The 12932-nt window shown below is 50.0% G+C and overlaps 1 protein-coding gene across 5 annotated transcripts in view; it reads left to right on the top strand.

The window, feature by feature from the left end:
• The first annotated feature begins 9145 nt into the window (after positions 1-9145).
• Positions 9146-12932, top strand: part of CSNK1A1 (casein kinase 1 alpha 1) — a 30539-nt gene continuing 26752 nt past the window's right edge. For all 5 annotated transcript variants that reach the window (XM_026047577.1, XM_026047576.1, XM_026047575.1 and 2 more), the window contains exons 1-2: positions 9146-9393; positions 10185-10291. In XM_026047577.1, coding sequence (XP_025903362.1) covers positions 9271-9393; positions 10185-10291 — 230 coding nt within the window. In that variant the 5' untranslated portion in view covers positions 9146-9270. The remainder of the gene's footprint in view (positions 9394-10184; positions 10292-12932) is intronic.

Genomic DNA, 12932 nt, shown 5'->3' with positions numbered 1-12932 from the left:
TCGTTTCCTTCCTGACGACAACAAAACCAGGCACGGACCATCCACTGGCAGAGCTGTGTTCGCTTCACGAAGCTGCGATGTAGCTGGATGACAGGAATTCACTCAAGACCCAGTGGCTAAAAGCTGCATTGCTGTGTCACAGAGGCAGTTAAGATGTCCCCATGGAGTGTCAGTGCCAGCAAGGACCAGATCCGGCATTTGTCCTGCTGGTTTGGAATATGATCACAGCAAGGTTAGGGCTGCAAGTGAGATCCCACAGGGCCCTTTCTGTGGCTGGAGGGTCTCATGGGGACACCTGCTTTTCAACACTGTGTCCCCCGCTCCCCTGAGCTGTGTTCAGCTGCTGCTCACTGGTACTACAATTAGCCGAAGGCTCATCCATAAAGGAGCTCTTGAAAGAGCTCGCTCTGAAAAGCATCAAAGTGGGACAGCCTGCGTCCTTTTCATCTGCTCGCTCAGCTCCTCTCACTGTAAAGTGGTACCCACATGGTGCGACTGCTGCTCCAGAGATGGGGAACAGGGCTTTGCACATCAAGGGGCAGATTGATTTTCTAATGATATTTCCTCTACTGTGGCAACAATAACATGTGATGAGCCTTTCCCCTTATCTGGCACTTTCCACCCGGAGCTTTTTACAAACACTAATGAACTGGAGCTCGTGATGATCTTTGGAGGAGGGGAGAGGAAAAAAAATCCGGCATAATCAAACAGCATCTCTCCGCCTATGTTCTTCTGATCTCCGTAAGAATCAGCTTTTGAACAGCATGAAAAGCTACTCCATTGAACAGAGACAATGTTCAGGCCTGGCTTTTGGAAGGAACAAGACACAGTGGGATCGTCTCCTTGGGAGGAGCTCACAAAGGGTCTGAAGCCGCAGGTTTCCAGCCGCTGTGTCTGGAAACGGGTGATCCAGCCTGTGTCCAAATCCTGTCCCTCTTCTCCCAGCTGTGTCTCAGTGCTGGGCCGTGCCCTTGTGCACGGCACGCAGGACGTGCCCGCACTCGACATCCTTCAGGGTGGCCCAGGCACATCAATACAAGCGCCAGTGGCCTCAGCAGCTTCATCCCAAGGCAGGGCTGTGGTCTCTGAGCTCCTGAGGCTGCGTGGAGACAACCAGGAGACACAGCTTGAGGCCACTCCTGGGCCAGCCCTCTTACATGGCTTGGAGAATAAGGGGAAAATGAAAAGTAAATCTGCTCTTGACATCTTTACTGCATCCAGGAGTGTATTTACTGCACAAGATCTCAGGTTGCAATGGCCACAGAAACTCCTCCTTGGGCTAGACTAACCGTTACAGCCCAAGATTAGGGGAAGATCTCACAATAATCCTTAAAATAATCCTAATGCATGAAGGTGCATGAAGTGCTGAGCAAGCTTCTATGGTTTCTTGATCTCCTCTGGGATTTAGAGATCAGAAGGTTGGCCTAGGAATCCAGGCCTAAGAATCACAGAGATTTTTACAAAGAGCCCACTTGAAGAATGGGGACTCCCTTCTGCTGCTCCCTGCTTTCCAGGCTCTCTGGGGTTCTCTCAGTCACATTCGTCTTTTTAATCTGGTGAGGAAGCACCTTACTTAAGAATAAGAATAAGAATAAGAATAAGAATAAGAATAAGAATAAGAATAAGAATAAGAACAAGAATTTGTAAAGACTTGACCCTTGATAGAATTACCTCCTGCTTTGACCTATCAGGAAGAGTAGCTAAGCCCTGCATGATGTAGTGCAATGATAAAATCACCAGACTCAGCAGTCCTCGATTTGCTCCCTCTGCAATCTGCCGGAGTGCGAACTCTTCATGCAGAGACAGTCTGGGAAGTGTTTGAAAATTCAAGGTGTGGGAGGCAGAGGGGAACATTGCTGCTCCAAAAGGGCCTGCAGAGCAGGGGATGGTTTAATCTGTGCTGGCAGCTCAGTATCATTTCTCCCCAAAAGCTCAAAGGAATCCAGGCTGTCCTGAGACGAGGGTGATGGAACCTCCTGGGATGAACTGCAGTCTGGTCGGCTCCTGACATGGGAGATGCGCAGCCAAAGCCTGTGCTCAACGGCCGGCCACGTCCTGCCACCAGGCCCTTGCACTGATGTTGTATATTCTGATGTTGATATTCTGCAGCACCTCCCTGCAGACAGCTAAGAACATCCCAGACTGCTGAATTTCCCTTCCGGCTTCTTGCAAAAATTAGAAATGGTCCTGTCAGTTCATGGACATGTTCTCCCTGGACCCAGATACCTTTGGTTATACTCAAGCCCTGAAAAAATGGGATTTGAGCACTAATGCTCTCTCATTAATCCAGTCCGGTCTGGACTTTATCCAACATGAAAGAGCCACGCCACAGTGATACGGGACTGCAATGGCTCAGTCTCGGTTTTATTCCTTGTGCCAGTTTTGGAAACCTCATTTTCCTCAGGAAAATCAAAACCCAGTTAAGCATTATTGATCCTAGACACAGAGAGCTTTACCAGGCCTCACTGTCTTGTATCTGAGACACTTCCCTTCCTGAAATAACCAAAAGCTCCTCAGCTGATGCCACGGTAAGGTGAATGCTCCTGGGCTGGGTTTTATCACTGTACTTGTGTTTTCCCACCTGGCAGGAAGGAAAAGAAGCTGCAAGGCTTTGGCTTCTGCTGCTGCAAAGCACCTGATAGCTTTATCTAGCTTGTCACAAATGCAGCTACCCTGTTATCTTGCTGGTGGCCGCCCATTCCTCGGGTTGCTGGGGCGGCAGGGGATCTGCACAAGTCGCCTGCTACTCACTTTGTCCCTGACCTAAAGCACAGTTGAAAGGGGCAGTGTCCACCACCGTGCCGTGATGCCTTGGCCTCTTCTCATGTGCATGATCAGAGAGGGGACAGCCTTTGCTGGCTGCAGGATGAACACAGGAGGAAAGTAAGTCTGTACCTGACCCTAGATGTGGTCAAATGCAAGGGTTTCCCAGAGGGAGGGAAGGCTCTGCACAGCCTTGCCCTTGTATCCCATCCTTTCCCTAATCCTCTGCCACTGGACGCTGCCAGGGGTAAAATAATAGGCATGTGGCTCTTCATCCCTCTTTATGATGCAATAAAGGCTTTATCTATGCTGGGAAGTAACCTTGGACTCAAAGGGATGTGAATTTTCTGAAGGTTACTAACACTTGGAGCAGGCCCTGTTGCCAAAAATGATGGCATCGCTTTCCTTGTGCCAGCACTGGCACTGAGGCACTGTGCCGAGAGCCAGCCTGGAAAACGCAGCCTGTGTCACATTGCCCTGGGAAAAACAGAGCTATTTTCAACCTGGAGCAGTTCCCTGCCCTGGCTCCCCATGTCCCCACGACCAGTGGTGCCAGCACCAGGGAGGGAGCAGCATGAGGGCAGGAACACGTGGTCCCAGGTAGCAGAGGACGGGATCACTTCCATGATTCCTGTGGATGTTCAGGCCATGGCTAGGCTGGATCTGGGGACAGATCCACCGGCAGTGAGAAGGCGGCTCTGCAGGAGCTGGTGCTGATGCTGGGAGCTCCAGGAGCGCAGCGTTCGGAGGTGATCGCTCACACAGAGGAACCTCCACCGGGGTCTGAGGGCTTTGCCAACACAAGCCCCATTTGGCTCCTACGGGCACAAGCTGCTCTTCCCTAGTCGTTTTCCCAAACACTGCAAGCCCTGCTAAAAATAGCCCGGTTGGGAGTCAGCTAAGGCCGGAGCCCAGCAGTGGCCCAGCGTCCTTGTGTGAAGGGCACGCTGCTGGCAGCGGCGCGACGAGACGCTGCAGCAGAGCGGGTGTTCGGGCACGAGCGACCAGCTGTGTCCACAGACCTGCAAGCCAGATCTGACTTTATACATAAATCCCTTAGCGTGCCAGGAGCCTGCTTGTCCTTACTTCCAAAGCACTAAGAGATAACACTAAGATGACTTTGGCTGCCAGCACTTGGTGAAATCCATTGATGTCGCCTCAGTTTGTTCTTTTGCACCCTGATTTTGCCCACCTACATGGAAATTCGGGGGCAATTTGCCTTAGGCTCCCTCTATCTCCGAGACAATCTGCTTCAGAGAGCAGACTGGAGCACGGGTTGCAGAGAAGAGAGCCTCACTCCTCGTTGGCTCCACAGGGCACACAGGGTGAATGTGCCTCCCTAGAGAGGGGCTGATGCCAGATGGCTGGAAGGAGGAGCCAGAAGACGCCAGTTTTATTTCTGCAGATTTTTTGCTGTCGATATGAAGTGATCCCACTCCTCCTTTTCCTTCCCATCAGCTGCAGTTTTTATTGGATCCTGCCGTGAGATGAATTGGTTCCTTATACCATCCGAAAACAAGCCCAGTGGAACAAATGAGTTGTCTTCTTCTGGGTTAAGACGTTGAATCAACTCTGTGAGGGGCCTGACCTGCCAGAGCTGTTGAAAAGGAATGAAAAGGACTTTACAGCTGGGCAGGAGAATGGACCCGTCAGCTCAGCTTAGACGCAACATGTAACTTTGTCCTTTGCAAGTGGGACTCCAGAAACACTCAGGAGGGCATTTCCCTCTTAGGTCCAACTCACAGGAGTGCAAGGAAAGCCCTGGGGGACGGGAGCCCCGCCACAGGAGTCACTGAAACTATAGCCTGAGCTGAACATGAGCTGACTGCTCCGGAGGAGGCACACTGGACGCCCTTTGACTTTTCCAACCATGGCTTTGCTTAGCTTGTCATTTCAAGTTTCCTCCCTCCCCAGGAGCCTTGTGACAGGAGCCTGGAAAATCTTTCTCCAGGAGGATAAGCAGTTCCCTCAAGCTCAGCTTTCCAATCCAAATATTTGCAAGCACTGCTACAGACATGAAAAGCGGATGCTGCTACATCAAACAGCTGCTTTATTAAACTGTTTTCTCTTCATCAAGTGATGCATAGACGTGTTTTCGTTGCTTCAGTGTTCCTGAAGGACGTGAAAAATAATCTGGAATGTGAAAAATAAAACTAGAGCTACAGAATTGCTTACAGGGTGCTCTAGCTGCCAGGTTCACAGAGCTGGATCCTAGGCTGGACGGGTCTCCTCCAGCCTCACGCTCTGAGTAGTGTTGTTCATTAACTAGGCTGAAATTCTGCCCATGTAGAAATTTGTGTGTGCTTCTCCTCTTGGGCAAAATAAACCAGCCCCTCCTTGTTACTGTAGAGACATAAACAGAGCTCTGGGGTATCCAAGACCTAAATGGCAAAGGTGGTCTCCGAAAAGGGTGTCCTAGCCCAAGAAGAGATTTCGGTCCCAACCACAGAGGTGTGAGGGAACAGGAAATGGGTTGAGGACATCTCAGTGTCACACGTGGGTGGGATGATGGCACCCAGGGCTCCTCAACCACTCCTTTACCTATCCTGTAATCACCAGGAATAGACAGGTCTCCTGGAGCAGTCGGAGCTGGAGATGGGGTGGAAGTTTTCCCCACACTCCCGGTCCCAGTGCAGGAGAGTGTTCACAGGGATCATCTTTGCTCCTGGCCGGGGGGATGGATGAACTCTGGCTGTGCTGGTAAGTCTTTCTTCTGTTCTGTGTTCTGATTTTACGCTGGTTTATGCTGGCTCGTCTCTCCTCTCTGTCTGTCATTCTCCGATCTGTCCTGCACCCCTTCCCACAGACCCTTGACTGATCTTTCTTTGTATCTCCCATTAGGCTCCTATCCCTGTGCAGAACCTAAAAGCGGATGTGTGTTTAAAATGACCAAGACAGAAAATACCAAACACGTCTCCACAACCTGCTGACGGTTTCCTTTGCAGAACACCTGACTCACCCGCCGACGTTTGGGCAAAGATATGCACCTTGGTGTGTTTCCTACCGGCCTTGGCTCAGGGATCTGCATCCCGAGCCATGTCCCCAGGCACCAGCAGTGTCCTCTGGTCACAGAGCTGCCCCGCAGCAGGCAGGAGGTGGCAGCATTGCCTAGCCCAGGAGATGCTGCTCTCCTGCATACCCATGCGTGGTGTGTTCATTGGCCAAGGGCTGCAGACCTGTTTTTCCAGCTCCTCCAAGGATACGTGACTCAAGCTCAAAGCTTCCACACTGCCTAAATCCCAACCAGGTGGACCATTAACAACCAAACCCCCGAGGGCTCTGAGTGCCTACCAGTCCTAAGCTGTTTGCACATCACGATCAACAGTAATGTGAGGGCATGTGAGGACAAAAAGGCTTTGTGTCTAGAGTCTTTGTATGCATCTCAGCTCCTCCTTGCAGGATCCACCTTCACTTTGAGTGACATGAGTGCAGATGTGCTTACTTGCACAAATGCTGCTTTACAGCACGGAGGTAGGAATGAGATGGAGGTTAACTTGCTTTTTGACTATCTCAAAGGTACTCAAAGATTCTGGGGTAGACCTAGCTCAGTCTGGGGTGTCCAGGTGTCCAATGGGGTCCATTTGAAATTCATTAGAGATGTGGAGGGGCCTGAGGCCTATAGGAAAACCTTGAATATGAATTCCCTTAAAAAAAAAAAAAAACAGGGAAATTGGAGGTGAAATTCACAGCTCGGGGCATTTGCTCACTGCCAATTCCCTGCCTCTTCATTTCTCCTTGTCTTTTACTATGGAGTCTGAAGTCATCTTGTAGCTAACAAGGCCCACCACAGGGAAATCACAGACTTCCCCCTCTATGTAACAGCCACATGAAAAGAAGCCAGGATTTTTTACACTTTTGCAGACAGGAAACAGTTTGTGCTATAATAACTTTACCAAGCTAGAGAGCAACATGGTGAGGGCGATAATAGCCTTTATCACCACGTAGATGCTGTCCTGCTAAGAAGACTCCTCTACTTTTATATGAAAGATTTTCTACTGACACAGCAGTGTCCTACCTGGACCTCACATTTCCCCAAAGCAGTTAAACATCTAACCAAACCAGTGCATAGACCAGACACTAAAACCAAACTTTTCATCATTGCCATGGCTTTGGGTGTAGCAGGTGACCTGGAAAGCAGCTTCTCTGACTACCCCTACTAAAAGTAGACATCCTGAGGTGGCATCTGCTGCGGGCTTCCCTTCCCCATACATGAGCTTCATTCCTGTAGGTGCTTGCTTTCTCTTGAGGACTGAATCATTTCCCAAGTGTAGGCTTGCACAGCAGAAGAAGCTGCTCTGACAGTGAGTGATGATGAGTCACTGGGAATTCACAGTTTTGTGTTCCTCCGAAGAAAAAAAAAAAAAACTTGCAGCGTGAGGACAAAAGAGGAAAGATCAGTTTTATTGGGCAGCAAGAAACACGGGCTCTGGAACAGAAGTTGCTGAATCAAAGCAAGTTTTTTAAGAGGAGCAGGGTGTAACTGGCATGTAAAAGTGGGGATGTCAGGCTGAGGAGCTGTGGACATCTCAGGCACTCTGCCTGTGGTGCTGTATGGTCCTAATGAGGAGGGGCTCGAGCCTCCTTAAACTCCTCGAAAATCCACATCTGGCTTGGAAAACTCCCAGGAGAACTGTGTGAGGCCTGTGCAGGATTTCCAGCACCGCACATGGCAAACCAAGGCTGAAGGTTAGAGGGATAAATCAAACCCTGTCAGACCGAGCAGGGAAGGATCATGAAGCAGATGTTGTGTATCCACAAAAGCAAGGGGAAACTCCACCGAGCCCTCAGCCCATCGCACCGTGCTGCTGTGTTGCAGACAGCGCAGGGCCTCGGAGCAGCAGGACAAGAAAGAAACACGTGATTGTGGATTCATTTTTATAGGGAAAGAAAAAAAATATAAAAATGAAAACTGTAGGTAGTTGGGGGGGTGTTTTTGGATTTGATTTGAACCTGGGACACTGTCAGCTGGGCATGGTGCTCAAATCCCATTTGAGCCTTATAAAAAGTGACATAAGACAGGTGTCATTTTGGTGGCTTTGACCTCAGAACATGACTTAATGTCTCTAATGCCCACGTGGGCACGTTAGGGAGACAACAACACTTGCAGTTCTGCTCCAAAGAGGCTCCGGGAGAGATAAAACCACTCAGGAAATGACCCGTTTCGGCCACATGACAGTCGTAGCTCCCTGAGTTCAATAGGAAAGGGACGGTTTATGCAGACTCCTGAATACAGGTCCTGAAACTCCCCCTGCAATTCCCAGGTGTGGGCTGCCCGACTCCAGACCGATCACAGTGAAGGAGAGAGGGTCCAGCAGAGCCCGCGGGAGGGAGCAAAGGGCTGGGAGGCCCTTGGCGGGTGGCTCGAGAGGACTCTGCCCGAGCAGGTTAGCAAGGAGACACCGGGGACTGATGTCATCAGAATCCCCGGGGAACAATGGAGCGGACAGAGCCAAGCCGGGCATGATCCTGTTGCCGTGCAGCGACATTCAGGGAGACATTTAGACAACAGCTGAGGCGCCAGACAAGGGAAACGCCACTTCTTTAAGCACTGGGACGGTGCCTTGTGGATGAGAAGCCCCCTCTGGTTCCCTTGGCCCCCTCTGTGTTTCCGTGTGGCCTCGCAGCCCTGCAGGGGCAGCAGGGCGGGACTCAGGATGGTGCCCTAGCCATGCAGGGGGGACTAGGCTGGGACCAGCCCGTCCTGCGGGCCTCAGGCCGCGGCTGAGGGGGCCGCCAGCCTGCGTAGGCCCCATTAGGGAGACGTCCCCTTTAAGAACGAAGTGCGGGCACGTCTTCCTTTCCCCTTTCTCTTCCGCCCTCACTCGGGACGGCGCCGCGCGCATGCGCGCGCTCGGAACGCGCCGAGCGGCAGCGCCGCGTCCGGGGGGCGGGTGCTAGAGCGACGCGGGCCGTTGGCGTCGAGGAGGGGCGCCCTGCGCGCATGCGCAGCCGGCAGCCTCGCCCTCGCTCCGCGGCGCCGCGCGCAGGCGTGCTGAGGCACGGAGGCGGTTGCCCCGCGAGCATGCGCAGTGGCCGCCCCCGCCCCGCTCCCAGCGTGCCCTGCGCGGTGAAGAAGCGGCCGCTCCAGGCTGGGGGCATTTTGTGTCCGCGGTAGCAGCGGCTGAGAGACAAGATGGCGGCGGCGGCCGAGTGAGGGACCGGCGGCGGCCGGGACCCGGCGGAGCCAGCGGGTTTCGCGCTTTCCCCTCCCCTCTCCCGGCAGCCGCCCCGCGGCCACCTCGCGCCTTTTTTTTTTTAATTTATTTTTATTTTTTTATTATTGTTATTTTTTGCCTGGAGCTCGTCCGAAGCCCAGCGCCTCCGGACAGGGAGCGGGGCCGAGCCGCGGAGGGGGGGCGCCCGCCGGAGGGGCCCGTCCGGAGCTGAGCGGCGGGGAGCAGCCCTTCTTTGTCTGCCCCCGTTTCCTGCCGTGCTCCGGGCGGCGGTAGAGCCCTCTTTCCTGCCGAGCCCCTCCGCTCCGGGAGGGCCCCTCAGCCGCCCCTCGCCATGGCGAGCAGCAGCGGCTCCAAGGCCGAGTTCATTGTCGGGGGCAAGTACAAGCTGGTGCGGAAGATCGGCTCGGGCTCCTTCGGCGACATCTATCTGGCCATCAACATCACGAACGGGGAGGTAAGGGCGGCGCTCTGCCCGGCTGCCCCGGGGGGCCGTCGGCGCGGGCCCCTCCGGCCCGCGGGGGGAACCGCAGGCACCGGCGATCGCCTCCCTCCAGGGCGCACAAGGAGCCGCGTTTCCTGCTCCTTCCCCCGTCTGTGGGCCAGCCCGGCTCGCTGGGGTGGGGGACAGGGCCCGCACTGCATGGACGGCTCTGCTCCTTCCCGCAGAGCCCTGCTCTTCCCCGCCCGGCGCCCGCTTAGCTCCAGGCGCTGGAACAGACCACTGTTGTGCGGGGAAAAGCACTTTTGTCTCTCATCAGCGGCCAGAGAACTCCCCCTGGCCCCCTCTTCCTGCTGGAGATCACTTGAGCTCATGTTCGTCAACAGTAATGGTGAAAAACAAAGAAGATCCCCTTGCAGCTCTTGTCTCTCTTCTTTTTTTTTTTTTTTTTCTTTCCTCCCCCTCACTGCTCTGAGCTGTAAAGAAGAAACACCCACATATGTTCTTCTCGCTTGTGTGGATCTGAAGACTTAACATCTCTAGATTAATTTCATTACCCGAGGTGGATATTTATGTGCGAATCATCACAGTATGGAATTTATTGGAAGACCCAGCAAAACTTGGGATGTTGAGCACCAGCTGAGAGCTTTGAAAAAAAAAAAATGTATCCCTGAAAGCAGTCGGTGTAACCCTGAAAGTGGCAGGGTTGTGTGAGGAATGTTGAAGTTCTGTCCCCCTTAAAGCTCAGTGGCAAGTTGGTGCTTGGTGGACGCTCTGCTCTGATTCCTTGTTCCCTCTCGCTGTAGGAAGTTGCTGTGAAGTTGGAGTCTCAGAAGGCAAGACATCCCCAGCTGCTGTATGAAAGCAAACTATACAAGATTCTGCAAGGAGGAGTTGGCATCCCACATATACGGTAGGAATTGTCCATATATGCTCGTGTTGTTACTTTTCTTAATGTTAAGTGTGAGCTGGGATTGTCACTAAGGATACATGATTTAACTTGCGAGAGATCAGTCTGGTCAGCAAAATGCTCCTTGACAAGCTTTACAACTGTGTGGGTTACTTCCCACCCCCTCAAAAAAAAATCCCGAGGCTAAAAAAGAAAAAAAGTATCACTCATATTTTGCTTTGTGGCTGAGATCCTCAGCAGTCCCTGAGATATATGAAATGTTTAAAGTATTTAGAGTGTGAGGCTGTAAGAGCAGATGTACCTGGCAAGGCTGAGAGTTGATACTGGAAATGGCTGCTTTCTTTTGTTGTTTTTTTTTCTTTTTTTTCTTTTCTTTTTTTTTTTTTTTTTTGTTCCAACATGTCTTCCTCCTCCGCTCAGAAAATGGCGGATGGACGTGATTAACCCTCCCCCTTCTCCTGTTGGGACAAGGGACGTGCTCAGGCCTGTATCTTTTCCTTTCATAGTTATGTGCTCTGAGCCTTGAGACTGCAGAGAACCTCAACCCGGGATGAAATGGCAGCCCCTTTCTGTTGCCCACAACAGATGTGTCACTTGGATTTCCCTGCAGTTAAAGTGCCAAGATTAATCCCTCCCAATCGCTTGTTATGTGACTTCCTTCTTTCATATTTTCTTTGAAACTTTCACGTGGCCTTTATTAATTTCCTGTTATAGGGCAAAAAAAATGCTGCTGTTTTGGTGCAACTCTGAGAACTCGCTGTTTCGTATTATTGAACTGTTACACTGAGTAGTTTTAGCCACTGATCTGTGTATAAGAATAGATTAAGTGCAACATAAGTCTTTTCCAGGGAGACTTTAAAAATAATTTGTAGTGAGGTTTAAAAAATACCCACTTGGATAAAGTCAGTATTTCTAATATTTACTCCATGTCATAAAGAAAATGCTTCTTTGAGCTACAGAAGCAATTTTAATTCAGAAATTGAGTTGAACTGTGGATTCTGTGTAGTCTGTTAACCCTTGTCTCACGTTGTAATGTGCGTACCCTTACAGACTGGTATGTATTGTGGGGACATAATGGTTTTCTTAATCTAGACTATATCTTAGTTTTAACAAAGTCTGTAACTTAAACCCTGCGTTTCTCGGTAATAGTTTTTTCCCCACTTTGCAAGCTTGGGTAGCTGTAGCCCTGAATATGTGCTGTATACAGCCAAGGAGACAGGGTTGTCCTGGTTGTGTGTCCCCTTGTCCTCTCCATTCAGTAGAGCCCTGTGCAATAATAGAGTAAATATACCTGTATGAAGCGGATTACTCCTATCTTAAATAGTCCTTCGTGAGAAACTCAGAGTTCGTTTTTTATTTTGTACTGCAATTCCCTGCTTTTTTTTTTTTTTCCAATGAATATTTTTTCCACAACTGTGAGAATGGAAATTGCACATGGGAAAGTCGTCATGCTATAGTTACATGCTGAAATGGGGACAACTGGGAAAATAGCCAAAACAAGTAGATATCTGGTGTTTCAGCATAAAACTGGAAAAACAAGTATTCTTGAACTAAACATTTCTGAAAACTAAACAGCTCTTTGGTGCTATAATGAGGCCTAAGGTGTGGTTCTTCAACTTATGTAACAAATGAAATGATGCTAAAGGTGTGCTGGATTTTAAAGGGTTGTTTTTCTCTCTCTCCCCCTTACTCCCCCCCTTTTTTGACTGTATTGTTCTATATGATTTTGCTTTGTGTGTAACCAGTGCTTCTGGCTTAAAAGTCACAGTGCCACAGAACTGTAGCCTTTTTTTCCTTCAACATACATTTCATGCCAATTAGAGAATTAATAAAAGGTCACCAAAACCTCAATAAGAATAGCTGAAACACTACCTCAGACTAGTCAGATGGATTCTTAGACTTTGTGTTTTAAAGATGCATAAGTTGTTTGATAATATGAAGGAGTCATGAAAATTTTCCCTTTCAGATTCTCACAGTGCTAGTCTCTTTGGGTATTTGCCTAGAAAATTAGCTTTCGCCATGTATTTGGAAATACCTGTTTGGTTTTAGGAAACTGCTTTGATTTAAATCTATTTGTATATACCACACACTGCTTAAACAGGTTTTTTGACTTTGCTTCTGTTACTAGTTGCCTAGTATACCATCAGTTGGTACTTGATGAAATTTAGAGTGGTATTTTTATATTTTCTCTCCTCTTGACAAGGAAGCTGAGCTTCTCAGCACAGCTTTTTGGACAGACATTAAAGCATGATGTGTTGGATAGAATTGGAATCTGTGCTATTCTGAGTCTAAGGGGGGCAGCTGGGCTTACAAAGAGATGTGTCACTTGGTGCTTAGCAAGGATATGTCTTTGAATAGGTTATTACTCCAAAGTCAAATTACTGTGCGTATTGTTCCAGACAGCTCAAGCTTTTCTGACATGCGTTGTTAGCAGAAACTAGGCTTGGAAAATGTATGACTTTGTCCTTAGGTCACTTTGCATACGTAATTGATAATACGCATTCTGCTGCCGTTTTGTAATGGCAGGCTGACCAGTCAGGATGAGTTGTTCTTGGCTCGGTATGTTTAGAAAGACAAATGGGGATGAATGAAATTTGTTCACTTTCAGCAAATTTGTTAAAACCTCTCTAAAGTGATGCCCTTA

The sequence above is a fragment of the Nothoprocta perdicaria genome, unplaced genomic scaffold (assembly GCF_003342845.1).
Source record: "Nothoprocta perdicaria isolate Ctin4 unplaced genomic scaffold, notPer1 scaffold_5, whole genome shotgun sequence".
NCBI lineage: Eukaryota > Metazoa > Chordata > Aves > Tinamiformes > Tinamidae > Nothoprocta > Nothoprocta perdicaria.
The sequence above is the reverse complement of the archived record's forward strand: the minus strand, read 5'-3'. Positions and strand labels throughout refer to the sequence as shown.